The sequence below is a fragment of the Phlebotomus papatasi genome, chromosome 1, assembly GCF_024763615.1.
Source record: "Phlebotomus papatasi isolate M1 chromosome 1, Ppap_2.1, whole genome shotgun sequence".
Taxonomy (NCBI): domain Eukaryota; kingdom Metazoa; phylum Arthropoda; class Insecta; order Diptera; family Psychodidae; genus Phlebotomus; species Phlebotomus papatasi.
In genome coordinates, this window is record NC_077222.1 from 7,086,632 (window position 1) to 7,110,191 (window position 23,560).

General features: G+C 33.9%; 2 protein-coding genes across 5 annotated transcripts in view; one reads left to right on the plus strand and one right to left on the minus strand.

Annotated features, from left to right (window-relative positions):
• LOC129798635 (nuclear receptor-binding protein) overlaps positions 1-15,132 on the minus strand; it is a 97,243-nt gene extending 82,111 nt beyond the window's left edge. For 2 of the 4 annotated variants that reach the window (XM_055841888.1, XM_055841884.1), the window contains exons 1-2: positions 14,514-14,958; positions 13,261-13,566 (exon numbers count right to left, since the gene is read on the minus strand). In XM_055841888.1, the coding sequence (XP_055697863.1) occupies positions 13,261-13,398 (138 nt within the window). In that variant the 5' untranslated portion in view covers positions 13,399-13,566; positions 14,514-14,958. Of the gene's footprint in view, positions 1-13,260; positions 13,567-14,513 lie in introns of all 4 variants that reach the window. The other 2 variants (XM_055841885.1, XM_055841887.1) reach the window with 2 other exon arrangements.
• A 6,117-nt stretch (positions 15,133-21,249) lies between these two features.
• Positions 21,250-23,560, plus strand: part of LOC129798643 (arylalkylamine N-acetyltransferase 1) — a 30,605-nt gene continuing 28,294 nt past the window's right edge. The window contains exon 1 of the mRNA XM_055841900.1: positions 21,250-21,479. The gene's annotated coding sequence lies outside the window, so the exon portion shown is untranslated. The remainder of the gene's footprint in view (positions 21,480-23,560) is intronic.

A 23,560-nucleotide genomic window follows, 5' to 3' on the forward strand; every position in this document is an offset into this window, starting at 1 on the left:
GTTCCGTGAGATTTTTTTGATTGCTCGAACTTTGAAAACTGTACAATAGAAATATATCAAATCTCTTGATTTTGCGTTGTATAATTGATTTCTCAATAATCAGATAAGACACTAGATATGGAAAAACTGTCAGCCAACCCGTTATACGGGTTTGAGGCCTAAGGCTTAACCATAAGGTTTAACTTCTCTAAATTCTTATCAGTTGAAAGTTTTGGAAAATTTTGACTTAGAAATGGACTATTAAGGGGAATTAATCTATTTGAATGAGAAGAACAAATTATTTTGTATGCTGTTTCGGATTTTTAGACCTTCGGAAACTAGGCTAAACCTATAGTCTGAAGACGGTCTTACAGAGTTTATGGGTCTAAGGCTTAAACGGTAAGAGATACCGAACTTGGGTCTTTGAGTTTACAGCAAGTTAAACCAAGAGTCTTCTACTCGTCCGCCTTTCTTTTATGGAGCTTACGGTTGGAGATAGTTGCTTTAGGATTATTGTGACCCCACAATAAGTCATCATTTTGTATCTATCTATCCAGAAATATGATTTACTTTCTTGATTTTGGAAAAAAAAACTCTTAAACTCTCATGGAATTCCTTATTTCGAGTTCTTTCGTTTACACTTCGTGCATTACCGTACCCAGATCGAGGAGTCGCACTTCTGAAGAAAAACTGTGACTTATGTAAACCTTTATGATCCCTTAGTCTGCTCATAAAAAAAAACTACGGAGAACAGTTTTCTTTCTCCTTAGTCGCCCTTTTGGTACTCGAACTCCACAGAGAGAACGGTAGATATTTCTTGATTTTTTGACCCCCCTCTCCCAAATTTCCACTTACCACTCCACGGGGACCACTTCTATCAACATATTGTTACGTGAGTGATTTAAGGAAACCCCCTCCGAATTCCACGTATAGACACCTTGGCAGCCGTGAATCAGAAAGCGAAAGATTGAAGGTGTCTCTTATGTCGGTTTATTTTTTTGCAGGGAACTTGGCAGGCGAGAAAACTCACCGTGCACCAAGAGTTCAACTGAGAGAGCTTCCCAGAACAGACAGAGAGAAATCACCTGAACTACCACGGAGATATGCTTGTATTCGGCAGGCGAGGTACTCACCAAAAACCAAATACTTGCTCTGCAAGAGCTTCCTTAGAGTGATCTGACAATGGAATATACTGCGGAAACCTTATACTCGATTCGAAGTGTTGCTCGCATGAAGTATAGCTTTAGCTGTAAATCCACATTCTCCACCACTAAGAGCGATTTGACTGGGATATTTCTGGGGGAAATATTCAATTGGCTACTCCTGAGTATATTCCACTTTACAAATTAATAAATAAGACATTTCCCATTTATTTAAAAATAAATTAAGCAAACTTGGGAGATTTAAATTATATTCGCCACAATATATTCGCGTTCCAGACGATTTCTCAGAAATGACATTAGGCTATTTGTCCATCGGTCCTTACCACGCCGAGAGGACAAACGGTTAGAGACAGAGTCTTTGGACTTTCGGTACACCCCCCGAAGAGTCAACCCCTGGGACCATTACTAAACCCTTCATTTTCCTCACCCGTTCCCTTCACCACCAAAACCAGGAGCATGACGTTTCCTATGTTTCCCATATGTTTCTAGCGTGCCGAAAGAACTTTGGAGTTTATTAGGTGTTTTCTGTCATTGTGGAATGAATTAGCAAAAAGTACAAATACAAAATAAAAGCCAATTTAATACTGAATATGCAGCCGAAAACCCCAAATTGGCAACCTACGTAGTTTTGGAGATATCTTGTGGAATGTGTACGAAAACAGAAAAAATTACACTAAAACTGGTCGCATTTTTCAGAGCTAATGTCACCTCTTTAACCAAAACCATGTTTTTTTGGATTACTCGAATTTCGGGATTACTTTGGGTGTTCTCTTCGTTCTTCTCCTCCTAATCAATCGGTTCAATCGATCAATCGGTTTCCAGTTCGTCATAGTATGTCTTGGTTTTTACACTGGGACGTCTTATAATCCAAACTACCCCTCAAGAGAGAAGATAGACGAATAACACTTAAAAGAACAGTGCACATTTTACACTAGCAACATACAGAACAAAACTGGACCCTTATTTTGAAGGTGTTGAAGAACTAATTGTCCTGAGATCTTGATCGCCCATCATAGTCCATGAATTTATAATAAATAACGATGTAGTTACGAAGAGCAATCAGTGAGAGAGCATGCACTATTCGTTTGGATGCAATTCCGAGTTACAGGACTAATCGCAATTCTGAAATCTCGGATTGTGCCATGGCGGTAAATTCGGCTTCTTTTTGTCATAGCTGCACATTCCAAGAATGTGTCCCTGAGTTTCCACCATTCCACTTGTAGTCGAGATTTTCCACCTGATAGCGAAATAGAGCCAGGCTGGTGGATTCCCTTCCCTGTTCGCGGGAAATTCATATTTCCCGCCTCTTGCTCCAAGCAAGGCCTTTTACTGGCGGTATAGTTCTGTTGCCCGGGGGATTGGTTGACAGGCGACATTGTCAGTCAGTCGGTAACATGGCCTGAAAGAGTTCGGATTGGGGCACAGAGCTGGGTCGCTGCCGGGCAATTGGCCGCGAAAAGCCTTGGTCTCCTTAAGGAATCTTTCAGGGCTAAAGCCCGACAACACACTGTATCTGTTTACTGTCACACGGTTACTTAATGTGTGTGTTCGCATTCGTAATTCAGTAAGGAAACCGCTCGGATTTAGTAACATCGATTGCTCTGATTCTCTCTTGATTGCGGCTGTCGTGGACCTTTGGGATTTACCGTCTGTCCATTGTGACAGCATTTTCTTCTTTGAATTCTCCTTGAATGCCTTTACTTTCTGCGTTGAGGAGATAGGCCTATTAATACGTTTCGCATTTGTAAGTTTCTAAACTCGTGGGTCTTCGGCTTGGAAGAACCGCAGCAGACCTACCGTCAGAGTGGCCGATTATTATTAATCGTATCGAGATACTTTATTTGGTATTATTATTTGTAATGCTTCTTCCATGCTCCTGAAGGTATTTTTGGGCAGAGGCGGTACTTTAGGTGTGATTCCTTCTAATCATATCTATTTTATTACGATATTTGGTGAAAACGGAGTAAGACCTTTTTTCGCTTCTTTCAATTTTTATTCGCTACAACGTTTCGGGAATACGATGTCCCCTTCATCAGGTATAGAATAATTAAGGAAGAAACACGTAAGATATATATCGTTACACTTGACTTGCACTGGGATTGGTGGACAAGATTGGATCGTGGAGCTCATAACCATGGAGAGGATAGATACAGAAACTTCCGTGTCTATTATTCTATACCTGATGAAGGGGACATCGTATTCCCGAAACGTTCGTTGTAGCGAATAAAAATTGAAAAAAGCGAAAAAAGGTCTTACTCCGTTTTCACCAGATATTGCACTCCACCAGACCGTACATAGTCGAATATTTTATTACGTTTTATCACAGTTAAAAATGTTTTTCCTCACAGAGACCTCACCGTCCAAGAGCCAATGGTCTTGCCTATTGCGCCACTCAGATCCCCAGAGTGGCCGATATTGTATACCGAGGCTACCGTCCTTTCTATTGCAGTACAGAAAACCATCTGTTGCGCTTAGTTCCAGATGTAGAACTTCTTTAATGGCCACTCTGATGATGTCATCGACTCATCGGAGGGCTGCTTTTGAGGAAGCAATCTAGGTAACCGTTTTGAACCGAAAATTAATCGCTTTACTTAATTTGTAGGAAGATTTCTCTGGGGGTTTGTTATCAACGCTAAGACGGCGATGGACGTTAAGTCTCAAACCGTTGTTGTTTAATAGTGTTTAGTAGTTTCAGATGACTTATCAACCAAATCCGGACTCTTGAAATCACGAGCACTCTGCGAATTTTCCTTCACCATCGTTTTTTCTTCGCTTTTTGATCTCAAATTTGCCTAAATACGTGGGATGCGTGGATTTTGAAAATTTACAATTTACTTTATTTTTGCATCACTGAGCTTCCACGTGAACTTTTACAAGCATTTTCTTTTCGGAAATTAAACCTCTGTGCTTGAGTATTTTGGTTTATTCTCATTATTTATTGGTCTGATGGTTGAAATGTAGCATTACTTCATTTTCGCAGCTTTTTCTTTTTTGAATGAGAAAAAGAAAAGTGTTGGAAATTTTTTTATGAAAATCACCTAAACCACAGAAGAATTTTAACCTTTTATTATGACATGATAGAAATCCAATGAGTGGGTGAGAGAATTTCCATTGGGGAGAACACACAAAAAACAAAGTCATGAAACTTTCTCCCTGGGAAAATTGTTGAGCCAAGTCATGTTTAAAGAAGCATTAACAACTCCCTTAACTCCTCCATCTCTCCTTCATGGCTCTCGGGCATATATACAAGACTTTTATATCGAGTATGTCGCTCCTTTTTAAACCAAAGACAGATGACACAGAGCTCTTCTAGAGTGCGCGCCTTGAAAATAAACAATGTATAAGGAAAAAAGAGAGAAGACAAAATAACACCACCCGAAGGAATAAATGGTGGAAAGATGTATAATGTATCTAAAATCGGTATAAAGTGATTCATACGTGAACAATGAACTTGAAATAAAAAAAAAATGAATGAGAAGCAACTGAAATGTCTCAAAGGAATTCATTTACGCCAATTTAGTCATCTCCCATCTTTCCATCTACCCATTCCTGCAATTTTTAGTATCCTCTCCACTTTAACACTAAATCCATGGAATATTACTGGTCTAAGTCACTTTGGTATGAATAAATTAGTAATACTAGCTAAAATTGGCCTTTCTCACACATCACAAGAAAACAACTCCCGAAGAAGAGGTAAACTAATCATGATTTTTATAGCCAACACATTGGCCACTTAAGACATGCGTTAGTCGATACATCCAAAGATCAGCGGCCAGACATAGGATGAGTACAAAAAAAAAGTCTTGTGCTATCAGATGAAACAGTCATCCCTGATCTCTCTTATACTCTCTTCATTCTCTCTCTCTCACTTCTTATGTTCATAATACACTTTTAAGCATATACAAGCACAATTCCTATGATATGAAAGGTCTATTAATAGATTTAAAGTTATAAGAAGGGATTGCAAAAACAGAGAATTTACGAGAAACATGTAAAGATATTGAGTCATCATCGAGCCCCACTAATAGTTGTAAAGTTAAGCAGCGCACACTGGAAGGTTAACAAGTTTTTGTGTTTGGTATCTTTTTTTTTCTTCTTAATTTTAATTCTTACACAAATAAAAAAAAACATTCCCACTCTGCAACTTAAAATTCTTTTCTCTCATTGTAGTTACAATAAACACTCGATTAATTCAATGCTCTATGCAATTTTTATAGTCGTACATTAACCATTAGATTTGCTAGTTTTTTCCTTTTCAGAGTTAAAATGATCAAAAAGAATGCTTGGTATTATTTATTCTGCAATCGCTAAGAAAACTATGTCACTTGATAATATTGTTGATAGAGAAGAGGGGACAGTTCCATACATTGAGTTAGGGTCGAAGGAACACCCTTTGGCACCTTTAGAACTCGTGTTAGGACCTATTGGCACTCAATTCTGTGTCATTAGGGATACGAAACCACAAACTTAGCTTACAATAAGTAAATAAATTTTAATATTTTGATAAAATTGCCACTAGGTATTCCTTGTTGAACAGGAACGTTATTCAGGCATTGCCTAAACCTAAAGCTTTAAAGCTCTAAACCTAAAGCTTAACCACATAGGTTACCTAATTCTAAGGGCCTAAATGGGGTAATGCGACACATAACTTCTTCTCAATTATTGTTCACCTCCAAGCGGGCTAGATGCCTGATAGGCCCAAGTACACTCAGGTGAGTGATACAAGAATGGGTAACCAACTTTTAATTTTACTTTGGAATCGTTTAACCCCTTAACAAAACTTTTTAAGGACCGAAAATCAAAAATAAAAATTTAACTGATAAACAAAATCAATGAAACGTCTTATATCAGACTTTGGAAAATCCAACAGAGTCTGATTCAGTTAATTTTTTACCTCTACGAGCGATAGGGACAAAAATAGCCTAAAAATTTAAGTAATTTTTCTGACTAGGGGGAAGTGGGGCACCTTTGAATTGGGGCACCTTTGAAATTGGGCTTTTTTCTCCTATTTTTAAATGGAATTGAGCCTTATCATGACGCAATTTAGCTTCGCAATTGCTTTGTTAAGCTAAATTATATCATAATAAGGTCCAGTTTCATTTAAAAATAGGAGAAAAAAACTCAATTTCAAAGCTTCCCCAATTCAAAGGTGCCCCACTTCCCCCTATACCAATGAATAATAATTTTCAGTCTAATGAAAAATATTACGTTTGAGTATTGTAGTTTCTTTTTCCAAAACGATTTTGCTTAAAAAAAAAATTGGAAGTATAAAAATAATTAAAATCATTTTTCAATATGAGAATTTAAAAATTCGTCATTTTTTAACTTAAAAATTTACTATATAGCAAATAGCTGGAGACTTCCAAAAAATATCCTAGATTCATTCAATCTTCTACATTGCAATTACGTACAAACATAAGAAAAAAATACCTTTAGGTAGTCAGGAAAAATTATTTTCTTTATGGGACCCCGGTGTTCCAATCGTCCTTAAAGGGTTAATACCTTTAATACAATATCATTGATTTTTCGACGCTTTCATGAAATCATTTGGACGTCCATGTCAGTCAGCGCTATATTTGTTCGTAGTGCCACAACAAAAATCCGAAAAGCAAATCTAAATCATGCTAATTAACGGCGAAGAGTCCGGTTATCTCGGTTGAGCTCTAGGCTGAATTTGATTTGGGTCATAGATTGCTGTCAAATTTTTATGGATGGTTCGAGATACATTAAAAATATTTTTGATAGTAGCGCCGTCTATGTGTCACCTACGGACTTACAAACCAACGGCTTACTAGTAACAGCAGTACTTTTTTTCATAGATTTCCTTCAGAAATCCAAATTTATCAAGAGATTGTTGAAGAAAAATGAACCTTAAGATTGTAATAAGGGTTGCCAATGGTGAGGAGAGTATCGAAATGACTACTATTTTACCGTTATCTGGCGGAAGATCTACAATACAATGTAGTCAAAATAGTGGTAAGCTAAGACTCTTTATTTTACAATGTGTGTTTCTAAGAGTTTCCTTGGCTTAAAGTGCTATGGTTGGTTTTATTTCTCTGCAAATTTTTGTCAAGAAATGCAAATTCCATAGAAGAAGGCTCCATCGGGCATGAACAATGTGCCAGTCATGTCAATTAGTGATTTCTATTGACAATTAAAATTAATTTAAAGGAAGTGAGAAAAAAGCGAAACAATTGCTCAGATTTAGCAAATAGAGCTAAAAATTTAGCTAAATATTCTGCTTGAAATTGCTTAGTGCTTAGCAAAGTTTGATTTCTCCACATTTAGCTGCGAACTATCATCACATTTAGCATAATGTTTCTAAAAATGTGTATTTTAGATTTTATAGTTCGTTGAAATAGTGTTCTCGGAGAGCTTGAAAAATTTGAAGTGGTGAAACTGACCGGCCGTTTTCTATATAATTAAAAAAAAGTTGTAAGATCTTTCTTCAAAATATGACGTTTTGAAGTTAACCACGTCAAAATGCTGGAATTTGACGGAAATTCTCAAAATATAGAAACCAACTTTATTTTTTTTTATTATAATTTTATTACAGTTTATTAAATTTTCGTCAAAATGTAGCATTTTGACGTGATTTAGTTCAAAATGTCCCATTTCGACGAAATTACCTCACAGAGCGTAGTAGCTTTAAAGCAATTACTCATATCACCTCTAGCCTTGCAAACCTCTACACAATATGAGAATTTTTTTGTCCAAATTAGGCATTTTGATGACTTCGACGTTTACGTAAAAGCTGTTTTCTTCAAAATGCTCTACTTTGATGAAAATCTTTTAGAATATGTACCCAAGAACCATTGTTGTCTTAATATAGTCTTGTAGAATTCTCTAAGTAAGACGTTGTAGGGTACTCTTAAGGGACTTAAAAGCTCCTACAAGAATCTTAACACAAAATTCTCTTTATAAGCCTCTTAATGATGCATTAAAAGACTTATCAAGATCTTGGTTCCATAAGGATAAGGCAGCTATTTTGCTTGTAGGGTAGAGACCATTATAGAAGAAGATTGGAAGTAATCCATTAAAACGCTGCCACGTATTCTGAGAAATATTCGTCAAAATGAAGCATTTTGATGCGTTTTGACGTTATTTACTTCAAAATGTTGCATTTTGACGAAAATTTCATACAAAGTATAGAGTCTATAAGGGCCTCTACAGATTGGCAGAAATTTTCGTCAAAAATAGCATTTTTGACCGAATTTTGACGTTTCTAGTTACAGCACTGTTGGCAATTTCTTTCAAAAATGCAATTTTTGACGAAAATTTCTGCCAATGTGTAGAGGCCTTAAGACAAATGCATTTGAAAAAAGATAAAAATCTTTATTGATTTATTTCTATAACTTTCATTTCAATAACTCTCTAAATGACTAAAAAATTTCACCTCGAAAATATAATGGAATAAATGGCATTTAGCCAATAAGCAATTATCATTTAGTCTATCCATTTTTTTAGCTGTGAATATGCTCCTAAAAAACAGTGGCATTTTTCTTATATCACATTTGATAAATGGTCTTAAACGCTAGAATGTCAAACATTGCAGGATATCAAAAAGACGAAAATGCACGTCAAATACTAGTATAATTAATTCTTAGACGAAAGCACCTTTCGTGAAGCTGTCCCACAAAATTAAGAGCATTTAACTGGAAGAAGGGTTGTTAATTGGATGCTCTGTAACAAGGATACAAACCACATTGACCTTTTAGCATCAATTAAACCACTGAATAATAATTACATTATGCAAAAGCCAAAATGAAATCCAACGCTTTTTCCTATAAATACATTATTATTATTACAATAGTTTATTGATTTTTTTAGCCCATATGCCACAAAATCGCGGTATATGGAATTGCCACGCTATTCAATTGCAATATCTCTCACTCCTTCCCTCTTTGATCATCAACACAATGAAATCAGACACTAGTGTTATTTTCATCAAAACAACGAAAAATATACTCATATTCATATGGCGACGCTGAATTGCGCATCAATGAAACTAATATCGTGGCAAGTAAGAAAAAAAAGCATAAGGAAAACAACGGTTATCTTGAGATATTATTAGAAACGTCTGTATTACAACTCTCGTTTAAATTCCTCAGATCTGGCTAATCAATTAGACAGTTGATGGTAATTTTTTGGAAAAGCATCGGTATGGGACTTGGACACTAAATTATGCAAATGGGGATTGAATAGATAAACTATCTCTCCTTAAGATGCTGGGAACTTCATCGTATAACTTCAATTGATGGGGATATTATGCTGTAAGATACTGGGTTCAATTGCATGTTCGCACCAATACACGGTTAATTGGGAAAGAGTGTGTTTGGGAGAAAAACTTGACTTTGACCGCTGGCGCTAGTGCATTAAATAGTTGAGATTCTTCTAATCGAAGCATATATTTTTAGCCACCCACATTTAAAATTCGAAATGAAAGAACCTTTATTTACGATTCCAACATCTCTTTTTTTAACTGGTCAGTACATGAGAGAGGATACCAAAATATCCACACTTCTTTCCTATTGCCGTATCTCTCTATATGCTTCCTCCTATACTATTTTTACAGATAACCCCCCTGAAGCCGTGGGATAGGATTTATGAAAAAATTGTTTGTAAAAAAGGAGTTCCTTGATTATTAATCGTAAAACCTTCTAAAATTTATCCTTATATTCAGTAGATTTAAAAATAATTTATTCTCTTACAAAAACGGTGATGATTCAATATGGCCATCGCCGTCTTAGTCTCTCTTCAAACCCCATGGCAAATATGAAACAATCCATTACAACCTTTGAATGTTTTGTTTATAAATTTTCTATTACAAAAAAACTTTGAAGTGGTTACTTGAAATGGAGATAGAGGTTCACCTGTAATTATAGAGGTATAATTGGTACAAAAGAACACTTAAAAATCCCCACTTAAAAATATTTCAGAAGCCAAATACTTAATACTCGATAAATTTAAAGAAATTATTTAGCGATAAATGGATGCAGAATCGTACGGGTTTCACAGACTATTTCTCTAGACCAGTTACGACTTCCGAGAAACGGCTTAACGTAAGGCCCTAGACACACTTACGACTTAAGCCTAGAGACGGCTTAGTGGAAAATGAAAGAAATGTGGTTTATCGATTATTTCGGATATAATTACACTAAGTCGTCTTTCGGCTAATCCTCAAGACTGTCAAGGCCCTAAGGCCCTTGACAGACCTGAGGGTTAGCCGAGAGACAGCTTATAGCGTAATTATATTCAAAATAATGGTTACACTACATTTCCATCATTTTCACACAAAGCCGTCTCTCGGCTTAAGTCGTAAGTCTGCTTAGGGCATAATTAAAATCAAAATAATTATTAGACTTTTGACTAAATTGTCATCAGTTTACCGCTAATTAAGCTGTTTCTCAGTTTAAGTCGAGAAACGGATTAGTCAGAAGCTGATGTAAATATAATCTGATAATTGTTTTGAATATAATTACATTAAGCCATGTCTCCACTTAGGCCGTATTTCAAGACGCGAAGATAAAGTTCTTTGTTACCTTATAATTATTTAGAACATTTTTAATTTAATTTTAATTTCCCTTATACTAAATTTTTTCAAACAAGTGGATAGAAAGATTGAAAAATAGCCTTCTCGGTAAGGTTTTTTTAAAATGTGAAGTGGGGCACTTTAGAATTTGAGGCATCTTTGAAATTAAGATTTTTTCCTTATTTTTAAAAGAATTGAGCCATATCATTAAGTAATTTAGCTTCTCAATCGATTTGTGCTTCCTTGCAAAGTCACCCTACGGTACATTATTTATCTAAACAATTTCCTGCTTTTTAAAGCATGATATACTTAAATCGATCTAATGTGATCGGATTTCACCTCGGCCCACAAAAGCTAAGATTATAAAAAATCTTAGCTAATTATTGCCTAAATTTAAAACAATTTAAAATAAACTGACCAAAATATTGGAACAAGTTTTCCTTGGAACAAATTTTTTTGGAATCAATTTGAACCTAGAGAAGATATTTGTTTGTTTCAAAAAGTTTTCTTTACAGTTTTGTTACGAAATATAGTTACAATTTTGTTAGAGTTTTCTTTTGGAACCGTTTTGATACGGTGGAATTTTTACAAATTTGAGTCGATTTCGTTTTATACAAATTTGTTCCTGAAAGTTGGAACAGAATTTGTTGCACTCGGCTGTTTTGTTCACACTATCAGGAATAAATTGGTACATTTTCTTCATAACAATATTTATTCCTACATCTGTAACATATTTGTTCCAAAAATTTTCGGTGTCCGTGGATGAGGTAATTTTTGGAACGAAATTTTTACTTATATGGGGAATCGTTTTGTTCCCATTGTCGGGAACAAATTTGTGTAAAAGCTTTCGTCTTACAGTTAAGGCCTATACTTCAGTCGAGATGGATTTCGGTGGCTAAAGTTCATAAGGAACATCAAATAAAAATCAACTTGAGAGTGTTTTATACAGATGCGTGCATGAAGAAATCATATGTGAGTGCTGGCTGCAGGAGAGGAAGGGAATCTCGAAATAAAAAAGTGAAACCATGTAGCACATAATTTGCCATAGATTTGGCGTCCTCCTCGCTTCGGTGACGGGTGACTGAGTCTACTGAGGTGATACTAGACGAGCTATTTTTTGGAACAAATTCGTTACTAATATTGGGCATCTTTTTGTTTCGCCTACTAGAAGATACAAATTTATTCTAAAAATTTTCGGTATCCGTGGACGACCTACTTTGTGGGACAAATTCGTTACTAATATTGATTATCTTTTTGAGTCCCGTAAAATGAACAAGATTGTGCCAAAAATTATGGTGTCCGTGGACGAGCTAATTTTTGGAACAAATATGTGCCGAAATTTTTTTTGTAGGGATAAGAGAGGTTTGCATTTTGGCTAATCATTTTATTGCATTTTAAATAATGGTGGGTAGACTAGATCCAGATATGCATGACTTTCAAAATTTAAAATTTTGGGATAGTAATTTAAATTAGAATTTTTTTCCAGATTTTCAAATAGCAAATTTACTAAAGAAACTCTAATGAAGTTATCTAATGCTTCCTGAACTGCCCCATCTTCGCCTGCAAAATTCTTTCCTTAACTGGCCATCGCCGTCTTAGCGTTGAGACCAACCCCCAGGATAAAATTATGGAAAACCCATTCACAGGTTGTATTTTCTGTAACCTAGCATCAGCTTCCTCAGCTTCGCAAGGTTAGCAACAGAAAGAGAAATTTTTAGGGAAATCTATTCACATTCAAAACATGGGGCAATTTCACGCACACTGAGAAAAAAAAGAGGGTTCGATTACCTTTTTTTCCTCATAACTTTAACACTTTTTAGGTGTAAAAATATATCAACATTTTTTAATGTTAATTTTACACATTTTAAGGGTAAAATTAACATGAAAGAAGGGTAACTTTAACACATAATACACCTGAAATGGGTAATATTTACACCGATTTTGGATCAATACTGCAGGGTAAAATTAACATTTTCGGAATGTTATTTTAACCTTTTCGGATTTCTCTCAGTGCATGCATGATTTTAGAAAATGCGTCTTTATTTAGGTTAAAGTAGTTTTGCTGTAGATTTTTTAATAATCAAGAAATTAGACTACCTACATAAAATTTCTACCTAACTCTCTTTTCGTAAATGCAATTTAATTTAATGACTCATAACTTTTTAGACTGTACTGAGTTCTTTTTATTGTCGCCAGTGGCGCCTAAGTCGTATACATCAAAGATTGCAAAAGGAGAGTTTTTTTGTAGGAATAAATGCACCATTGCAATTTTCCTTTTACTCCTACACTGTAAGTTATCATCTCTTTGGGTTAGATTATTCCGAGTAGAGAGAGAGATCTGTACAATGAGATGGGGGAAAGGGGAACGCGCGTATGGCGAATGAATGGATCATTTCACATTACCGAGACCGAGTCACACGCATTAATAATAAAATGTGTGAAGTGCAGAATATAAGTAAATATAGCCAAGTATCTGTGGTAAATAGGAAAAGCCTGCGAGGTGTCTGAACCAAGCAGATATTGCCGGTATACTTGTGAGAAGAGTATCAAAAGTAATATAAGATTATTGAAATGCATTGGACTCACCTCTTCCCTTCGCTTCAGCCATCTTCCACATGGACTTTCTTCTAAGATTTCGCTTTCATCTTCGGAATCTTCGCCACTCGGTGATTTCTGATGTTCTGGCTCGTTGTTGCTGGATCGTGATGATCGACTGCCCGGCATGGCAAAGTATCACACAGGAGTGGCAAAGGGTTTGACAGAAGACTGAAGGAGGCTCTTCCTGGTTGATCCTGTGATACACTTCCCTTTTTTACTTACTTCCTGGCTAGATGATTAACGGATGCACGAACACCTAATTGATTTTTTTTTTGCTTTCAATTCACTTGGACACTTCTTTTTTAAATAAAATTATTTTATTCCTCTGATTTTTTTTTATTAAATTTAAATCTTGAGTCTGAGATGAGAAAGAAAAAAAACAAACACTAGTACACTGTCACTTTAATGCCCTTCCGGACTGGAGAAAAATGTAGCTGAAGTCTGGTTATGGATGGATTCTGGCACAATGGGTAATGGAGTTCTGTGTTTATTGAGTTTGGATGGTGAGACTGGCAGGGAATGGGGTGAAATTTGAAGAAAAATTGCCAGTGGCAGAAGCAGGGAAATATAATGTTGACACAATTGAACAAATGTTAGGTTATGTTTGTCCGGATACTCAATGTCACTTTTTCTCACACTCCCCAGACTTGCTCAATGGAAAAATCCCCCAATATGTTTGGGTATCCAGCAATCTGGCTCACCAGGCAACCACTGAATGCATCCCAGATTTTTTGCATGCTCCTTTTATTGTGGCCAAAATGCCAGAGGAGACACATTTATCACGGGGGTGGTCTTGGGAAAATTGCGGAGGTGGTTCCGACAGAGAAACCAACTGGCATCAGTGGCAGGATGATGACAGGGAAAATGTGCAGAGATCACAATGTCCCGTAGGCGTCCCGTGGGACAGAAAAGGTTTGTCTTTTTCTAGAATGCAGGAGTCTGGCTTAATTCTGGTTCAGCCCCCACATTATCCAACACGTTCCCGGACACAATTATTCCGAAAAAAAACTGTCGCGATTTTGAAAAAGACTTGGACGTCTCCTCTTTGGAGAAATTTCTGTGAGAGAGTCTCTGTTGGCTCTCTTGGACGACACTGAGTCGCCTTGTTTTCAACCAGACTTCAAAAACTCTGCTTGGGCGTGTGACGGGGCTGCATTTCTACACAAAAGTCCCCTCTATGTATGTGTTTGTGTGCAGTTTTTTTCCTTTCTCATCTCTCTCTCTCTCTCGGTCATTTTTACCCAGAAGAACTTTCAGACTTTTTCAGACATTTCACTTCCATCTGCAGCAAATTCAATGTAATCCAATATCCAATGTGAAATTGTAAACTTTTTCTCTATTGCAACACCACAGAGACATTTAGAATTGGGAAAAACAATAAATTCCAGAGTGGAAAATTTCCTTCTCTCTTTCCTGCCAAAATACGTTTTTCCAACCCCCACACGTATAAATTTGGTGTATGCAAAATATAGCAGACGACCAAGGTTACCGGCTCACATCGATTTAACAGAAAAAATACATCACTTGACTGCAGACCTAGCTGATATTTGGGAAAATTCACTAAATCGCACTAAACACAACACAGTTTTAACGCCAAATTTCACTCCGAATCTCGCTTCAACCACGATTAAAATTTTTGTGAAACGACTTCTTCTTCTTATTCCATCTAAATTTTCTCGCCGGATGTCATTTGGCATCCGCTCAAAATGAAGTTGGCTGCGCAGCGACATTTTTAAAAAATCATTCAAAATTTACTGGACATTTTTCCTACCTCGCATTCACCATCGGAACTTTCCATGGACAAATCCTACTCTGATCTCTTTGGCTAATTCAGACATTCTTACTTGAAATTTGAAATCCTTTGTCCCTTTGTACATTGTTTCATATTTCTCTCAGCTTACTTGTGCTAAAAATTCCCTAAAATTAAAAAATATCACACCTTTGATAAAGATGAAAAACTTCACTGGCTTTTGCTTTTGTATTTATCTTCCCCTAACTTCATGCTGAAGAAACCTTCCAAAGGCTGAAAAGTCAATCCGCGATAGAGCCATCTACCATAAATTTCTTTAAACCTTTTTGGCGCCAAAGTCAAACGAAGCAAATAAAAATGCTGACAATGCGATAATGCGCACCAAAAATCTCTTCGATTTTTCATTCGAAGGATTGAAAAATAATAGTGTCTACACAGAAGCAATTTTCATCAGAAATTGCCTTTTTTTTTAAAACATTCTGTCGTTCTGCAGCAGGGGAAATTTTCTTTAAAAAAATATTTTTTAAACAAATTGCTCCTTGTAGAAGCCATAAGGACGGAATAGGGGAAAATGGGGCTACTTCGAGCTGTAGGGCTACATTGTTATACGATTTTTCGTATAAAGTACACAGTAAAAAAAAACACTATTATAGTGTGTAATCTTTCACACTACTATTATAGTGTTAAATTTGGAAAAAATGTTTAATTTAAAATTGTTTAATTTAAAGTTGTTGAATTTCAAGTTGTTGAAATTGGAGTTGTTGATTTTAAAAATTGTTGAATTTTTATGTGTAAACTCAAAAATTGTTGAATTTTCATTACATTTCGTTTATTTTAGTATTTTCTTTGCCTTTTTGGACATTTGTAATGTTTTTTCCTGTACTTGGGATTTGGGATCCTCCCTAAAGCGAGATAATTACATCTGATGTTTGGATCTTCACGATTATACTTATTATGCTAATAATAAGTATATGTATGTATGTTCTATATAACTATATAGAACTATATATATTATATAGTATGTTCTATATAACTGTTGCCCAATGAAAAGCATCTCGACTGAAGTATATGTCTTAAAGGGAAATTCAACAATTTTTACACAACTTTTGTTTAAAAATTCAACAACTTTTGTATGAAAAATCAACAACATTGGTTGAAATACACAAAGCTTCACACTATAATAGTGTGAAATATTATGATCAAACTATAATAGTGTTAATTTTTGATCATGTGACAAAAAATACTATAAATTTTTGTATTTTTTTCACACTATAATAATGTGTATAATCATACTATAATAGTGGTAATTTTTAGAATTTTTCAACAGTTTTAAATTACAAAATATTGTTGAAAATCTTTTATGACTATAATAGTGAGAAATTTCACACAGATCGCAATTAAATAATTAATTTATCCGATTTCACACTATTATAGTATTAAAATTTTACACATTTTGAAATGAAACAACGTTATTGAAAATTTTTCAACTATAATAGTGGTAATTTTCAATTACGTGACAATAAATTACCAAATTTTTGTGCATTTTTTAAACATTTTTAAATTAAACAACTAAAATGGTCGATTTTGCACTATTATAGTAGTAAAATTTTACACATTTTTTTACTGTGTAGTTATAACTGCTCTAAAATTGAGACTCCCTTTGTTAAATTTACTTAATCTTAATTGAGTACTGCCAAAGGGGGAGATATTACGGTCATAAGTGGTCTACAGCTGAAAATAAAGTGCTTGGAAGTCTTTTGGAAGTGGGAGTTCTTGAATATAAAGTCTTTTCTCTTTAATTCCGTATTTTTTCAGACTACAGCGTTACTTTTAGTTGAGTTTTTTAATTCGAGCGACAGTATAATTTGAAAATGTTTGATGAAATTTTCAAGTTTTTTTTATGACAATGAAATAGAGCAAATCCGCTCAAATTTATTATGGCTTAACTTGTGTTGTAATTTTTCCGAGGAAATATTCAGTTGATCAATAATTTTCCTTAATTTTTACAGGAATTTCCAATTCATATTGAAAACTTAACACTGATGCTTAATTTTATCGAAATATATTTTCAGTTATTTATATTTCCTCATAATATTTTTACAATTTTTGAATTTATAAGAAATTACTCTTCATAATCTTACATTTTTTATATATAAAATGTCTGCAAAATATATGGATTTATATTTCAAATTTTCTTTCTAATGTATCAAACCAGGGGCCCATCAAGCCTAATAAAAAGTGAAGATATTTTTCACTTTTCCTTGTAAATATTTTGCAGATATTGCACCGCGAATTAAACATTTTTCCTCGTAGTTCTTGTATTATTTCGGCGAGCATTATGAAATATGTATTTTTAGATAGTTTTTAATGCAACATTTTGAAATATATCAGACTGATAAGTCAATTCTCTTTAGGAAAAAACTTGCCAATATAGTATTCAGTGCCTCTATGCAAAAACGTATGCAAAAATGAAATGTCGAGAGGCCCCTGTATCAAACACTATTTTAGTCTCACAAACAAATTTTAGAAGCAGAATTATATAATTAATTGAGTAAATGTTTAGTTTAGTAAACGTAAAATCTAATAAAAATTACTGTATACTTAAGAATGACAATGAAAAAGAAGCATAAGCATAATTGAAAGCCTGACACTGAATTATTTTTAACATTTCCCAGTGTAATAACTTCATCAGCCAATGTTCGGAAATCAGTGAAAAGAAAATAGTCGATGTTACATCAACATTTATTTACGATTTATATGTTTTTAGCACAAGAAATTCATTAAATTGAAGATACTCATACAAAAATATCAAGAACACCCACTCTCATTAAAACTGTCTTGAAATAAGCGCAAATTAATCGATCTTTGTGTCGCGAGCAAGTTGACTATTTATTTGTTATTGAGTTATAAAATTCTGTGGGAAAAATCTAAGAATAGTTTCCCTACGTTCATGAGTTTTCCGGTTGTTACACTTTTTTACGAGCAAATAAGGTGGAGAAATGTACTTGTAAAACAAGTCCTAAATTTTCATTTCGAATATTATGGTGTTGTATATCTTTTAGATCTGGAAAAATTCATTAAATCAAAATTTCCATCCCTCTCTTCCTTAAACTTATTGCACTTATTGCATGTATATCTTATTCTTTCACGCTCAAACCTACATATTTAATTTGTTTTGATCCTTACATAAAGAAGAAGAGTGCAAAAGAGTGAGATAGAAATATGTAATATATTTGAGAAAGACAAGGATGGTAAAAATTTGGATTTCTCGAAATTATCCTGAACAAAAGGTCTGCTAAAGACATATTTTGTATAAAAAATGAAATGAATTCGTTTGTAATTTGGTAAATTTAGACAGTAACAAATAATTAATAAATAACACAAATTAAATTTTTCTTACAATCGTCTTGGAAGTAGATTGTCTTCTTTCACTCTTACCCACATGTTTTGAAAGCTATTTTAATCAGAACTAAAATATTGAAAATAGATTAGTTTATGTTTATGATGCATAACATTTCTTAAAATTAACATCTAAAATTACATCGCAATAAAATTTAGCATGTTCGTAATCTGATGAAATGGAAAGAACGCCAAAAATATTTAAATGGCCTTACGGATTGCTAGCCGGATTTTAGGTTTCAAACTACCCTCCGGCTGTCCTAATTTACATAATAAAAAATAATCTATTATTTTTGTTTATTATAACTTGGTCTTCTTTTTAGAAATTTTAGTATTTTCCTATTTAACAAAATTAGTTTTTCACTGACCGAATTTTATTTATTACGACTAATACTGAATAGCTAATTTTATAACACGAACTTCATAGAAATAGGAGAGAAGTATATATAAAACCTCGATTTTGAGTTATATATATATTTCGAAAATATAAAAAAAGTGTCTGAAATAGTACCTTTCACCAATAAAATACATATAGATTTTAATTATTTGGCGTGTAACTTTATACACGATTGGTATTAAATTAAATACTCCAATACAAAACAAAACAGGAAATCAAGATCATCTTTCTTTAATCAGAATTAATTTTTTAAATATTTATTATAAAATCGTTTTTAATAAAATTTCCGAAATAGTAAGTTCTATTAATTTTAAATACTTTAAAGAATCATTATTATAATCAATATTAAAAATTGTATAGAAATAAATTTAATTCTTTTAATAAATAAGAGATTGATTAATGCTGAAGTGCAATTTTTTGCCAAAAATCCCATTATTTATTCACTGTCTAATTATAGGGGAGACTGGGGCAAAAAGTCACAAAATGGTTATTTTATTTTTTTACAAGCTACTCGAGCGCTTCAAATTTACCGCTTTACAACTTTGTGAAAGTAATTTTCCTTGAGCCAATTTCTAAAAGGTAATTTTGTGACTATTCTCAAAAATGCTGGGGCAAATAGTATCAGATATTGAGTATTATCATATTTTGATTCGCTTCATTACGGGCTTCCGTACATTTGAAAAAATACCTAGAGGACATATTTTCATAGAAAATTTATTCATCTACACCTTTGTAAAACACCGTTTTCTCTGCGAGAAAAGTGAGGAAACGAGAAAATCGCTTTTCAAGCTATTTTAGAAAAAAAAACACACAAAAGATTGCAAATCGTTTGACCAATGCAAACAACAAGCGGCGAGACATGATAGTGACGTTTTTTTTTGGCCGTGAGACATCAGAAATTTCTTCGTTTTTTTGTTACTTTTTGCTCTATACCTTTTGTTACTTTTTACCCCAAGTGACCATTTGTAATAAAAGGATTTCTGGAGAAAAGAACTTTTGTGAAATTCTAAAATAGATAGCGGATTCGTGTTCAAAAAATCCAAATTATTTAGAAAATATTCACTAGTGCATCAATTTTGGAAAATAAGTAGGTAATAATTGTTATCTTCTGCAAGGAAAATATTTCAAAAATAGGGCTAAAAATTTCGATATTTTTTATTCTCTAAATTCCTTGTTCGAATTGTAAGAAACTTACGACATTGAAGAAGGTCTATGGAGGCTATCTATAGAAAAAAATTTGAGCTGCTATTCTTTTTAGCTTGGAAGATATTGAATTTTGAATTTTTCGATTTGTGACTTTTTGCCCCAGTCTCCCCTAATGATTTCAGCTTGTGTTATTATTTTTATAATTTTTTCATTGACTACGTATCAGTTATTTTTAGAAATCCTTCTCATTCCATCATTAATTCTTTATTAAAATTTCAGATATTTTGAAATTTCATTGCTGTAATTCTTGAAAAAGTTCGAAATAATAATTGATTATTTAGTTTAAATTTATTTTATTATACTGATCATAACATTCATATTAAAATTACGACCAAAATCTTTTTTTTGTGTTTCATTGATAATTTAAAAATTTTATAGTACGAAAAAATACGCTTAAAACATTTTTCGTAAGTAAATTAGTAAATTTGATGAACAAAAAATCAATTTTGGTAAATTAAAAAATACCATTTTGATTAGCAAAATACGAAAATTATCGTACATTCCTAATTTATTTGCCTAATTTATTTGAATAGGGGAAAGTACTCTCCCTCCGAACGTTCATGCCTTCGAATAATGTGAATTTTCTTTTATTTTTCTAAGAGATTTACACATTTTTATTAAATATTAGTTAAATTTTGTCATCAATTATTGATAATTATGTGATAATATTGTGTATAATTCTCTAGGAAAAATAAAAAAAAATTACATTATTCGAAGCATTCGAAGGCATGAACGTTCGAAGGGAGAGTACTTTCCCTTACTTCACCTATTTTTTAAAAAAAATAATTGTTTTTTTTAATAAAAGAAAAACTTCTATATATGGCCCCTATGTTCTCAATGTCCTCAATCAGACATGAATTAATATCGAATCACCAAAAATTGTTGCTAACGTCTCAAATTCAATAACTTCTGCTTCCGTTGAACCTCAATAGGACATCGACAGGGAAATCCCTGAAGAATAAATAATTGATTACAACTTGACCGACGAAGCGTCTTTTCGTCTCAAATAAATCCTCTTGTGTCCAATCCCAAGTGCATTTCCTAAGAAATCAATGCCTTTTGCTTGAGGCAAGAAACTGGGAGAAAGAGGAGGATTTCCCGGAAGGGAGATGGTGAGAGGAAAAGACAGTCTCTCCTGCTAGTCTGGTGAATTTTTGCGCGCCGACTGATAACAGAGATTGAGAAAACTCCGCCCACGCGTAGTGGAAAATGTAAGTGATTTTTGTGAGCTACAACTAGTGTGATACGAACCGTTTGGGACGAGAGACACAGTTCCGAGCGTCGCAGTGTTCAACTTCCACCGGAAGGATTAACAGTTCACAGTTCCTGTTCTGTGGAAAATTTATTGTGTCCGGAAAAATAGGAAAATTCACCCAGTGAGGAATAGTGCTGAAAAATTGCCCAGGAAGGAGACTTTCATTTACTTCTCCACTGTAATTGAATCAGACAATCCAGGTGAGGCTTTTCACACATTTCCTTCAGGAACTACCATGCAGAAAGTTGGTCTTTCTCCCCTGATACGAAATCTTATCACAAACCTGGAAAATGCAATCACAAAGTGAAGTGAAATGTGCTCAAGGTAGATTTAATTTAATTAAAGTGCTTCTTATCAGTGCATCTGTTTTTTTATTATTTTCCATTTATGCATTTTACGACCATTATTTGTACTCCAGCATATTTGTTTTTCGTATAAGTATAGCATGATGTTCAAGAAAAAGCGTTCATAATGAGAATTCACATTAAATGTTGATGGTGTTTTAATCTCCAAGCTTATCACAATATTTTCTCCTTCACGATGAAAATGTGACTCTTCCACGCAGACTTGGTCAGATAAGAAAGCAAAAAGCTATGTACAAGCGAGAAATTATGTACTATATCAGCTGCGATTAATTAGATGGGGCATTTTTTTTGCCCAAGAATTACAATCTAACATCCGCAGCGAAGTAATATTCACAATATCATTCGATAAGAAAAAATACAAGTGCACTTGTAGCTAGAAATTAAAAAGTTTCCCAAAAAAAGCTGGCTCAAAAGAATTTGTAAATATTAATCCAACTGCCGCAAAATGTTGCGAAAAATTAAGTAAATGAACGACTTTTTTCATTTCCATGCTATCAGTTATAGATAAATAAATGGGGATTAAAATCAAACATTTAAAGCAGCATTTCCATTCACTCTCTTTGCCCATTTTACCAGCTGAACAAAATACTCTTTCCGGACAAAACAACCAACAAAGAGTCAATTGGCAATTGAATAATTGAATTGTGGTGGAGTTACTCGAATTGCGTCCGTTCCAGAATTAATGAAAGGGATCCAATTTCATTTATTGCAAATTTTTGTTAAAATTTTTAGGGAAACATTCTTCTATCAAACTAATAATTGCGAGAAAGATTGCTCTATATTCAGAATAACCATTCCCTACTGATTGATCCCGTTGATATTATAGTGATGGTCTCACTTATAGCCATTAGGGGAAGGCTTTGAGGCTTCGCACACACTCTGGCTTCGAACACTTTTTACTCCACAATCCTTTATTGAATTTGACTTAATTCTTTCAGGAAATGTGAAACTTAATACTAGCTATTAAAATATATTGTCGTAGGTCAGATTCATTAAAGGAATATGGGAAAAATATAAAGTGTTCGAAGCCAGAAACCTTGTAGCTTATTCTATCTCAAATTGAGTGAATTTGATAGATTATGAATTTCTTTACTTTCATAGCTAGAAGTCTATTATCCTAGACAAATCTACGGCTTAAGCCGAGAGACGGCTTAACCTAACTACACTCAGTCTCGGGATTATACACATTTTCGGAACCGAAAAAAACGCGCGAAATGGCTTTATATATCGAGAATATATGCATACCTGCAGGCGATTTCTTTTGAATGAATCGGCCGTAGAACGAATTAGCCAACATCTCTCGGCATAAGTCGTAAGTGTGCCTAGGACCTAACCCTTTTCCTAAACTTTAAGGATTTTTATCACGATTTTGAGATAACTTGAGATGCTCAGAACAATAATGGTCTATCGTGAATTAATTTCCTTATTAAAATAGCCCTGGCATGAAAAGTCTGACAGTTTAAAATCGAATTTGTGGATGACACTTTGCATATCTTTAATTCGGACACAAAGAACTCATTCATGATTGTTCCAGAATTTGAAAAATTGTTGTTCACTCCTTATGGGAAGCTCAACAAGGTCACACATTACACTTTTCAGTATAAGTTGACCGAGGCAATCAAAGATCTTTTTTCCCTCCAACCCTTCTCTTCTAGAAATACATTTTTTAGGATATCCCAAAAATTAAGTCGAATGAGTATTTATTATATTTTGCAATTTGTACAGGTAGGCATTTCGTTCATGCTAATAACTTTGAAAGATTACTTCATTTCTTTTCAAGGTCAATGGTAGACCTTTGAAAGACGTCTATTAATAAGTTTTATCACAATCTGAAATATCCTTAAAAACATATTTCTGGAAAATAAGAAAAGATATGGGGGAAAAGTAATAAATATCACAACTTAGTTACCTGTGTT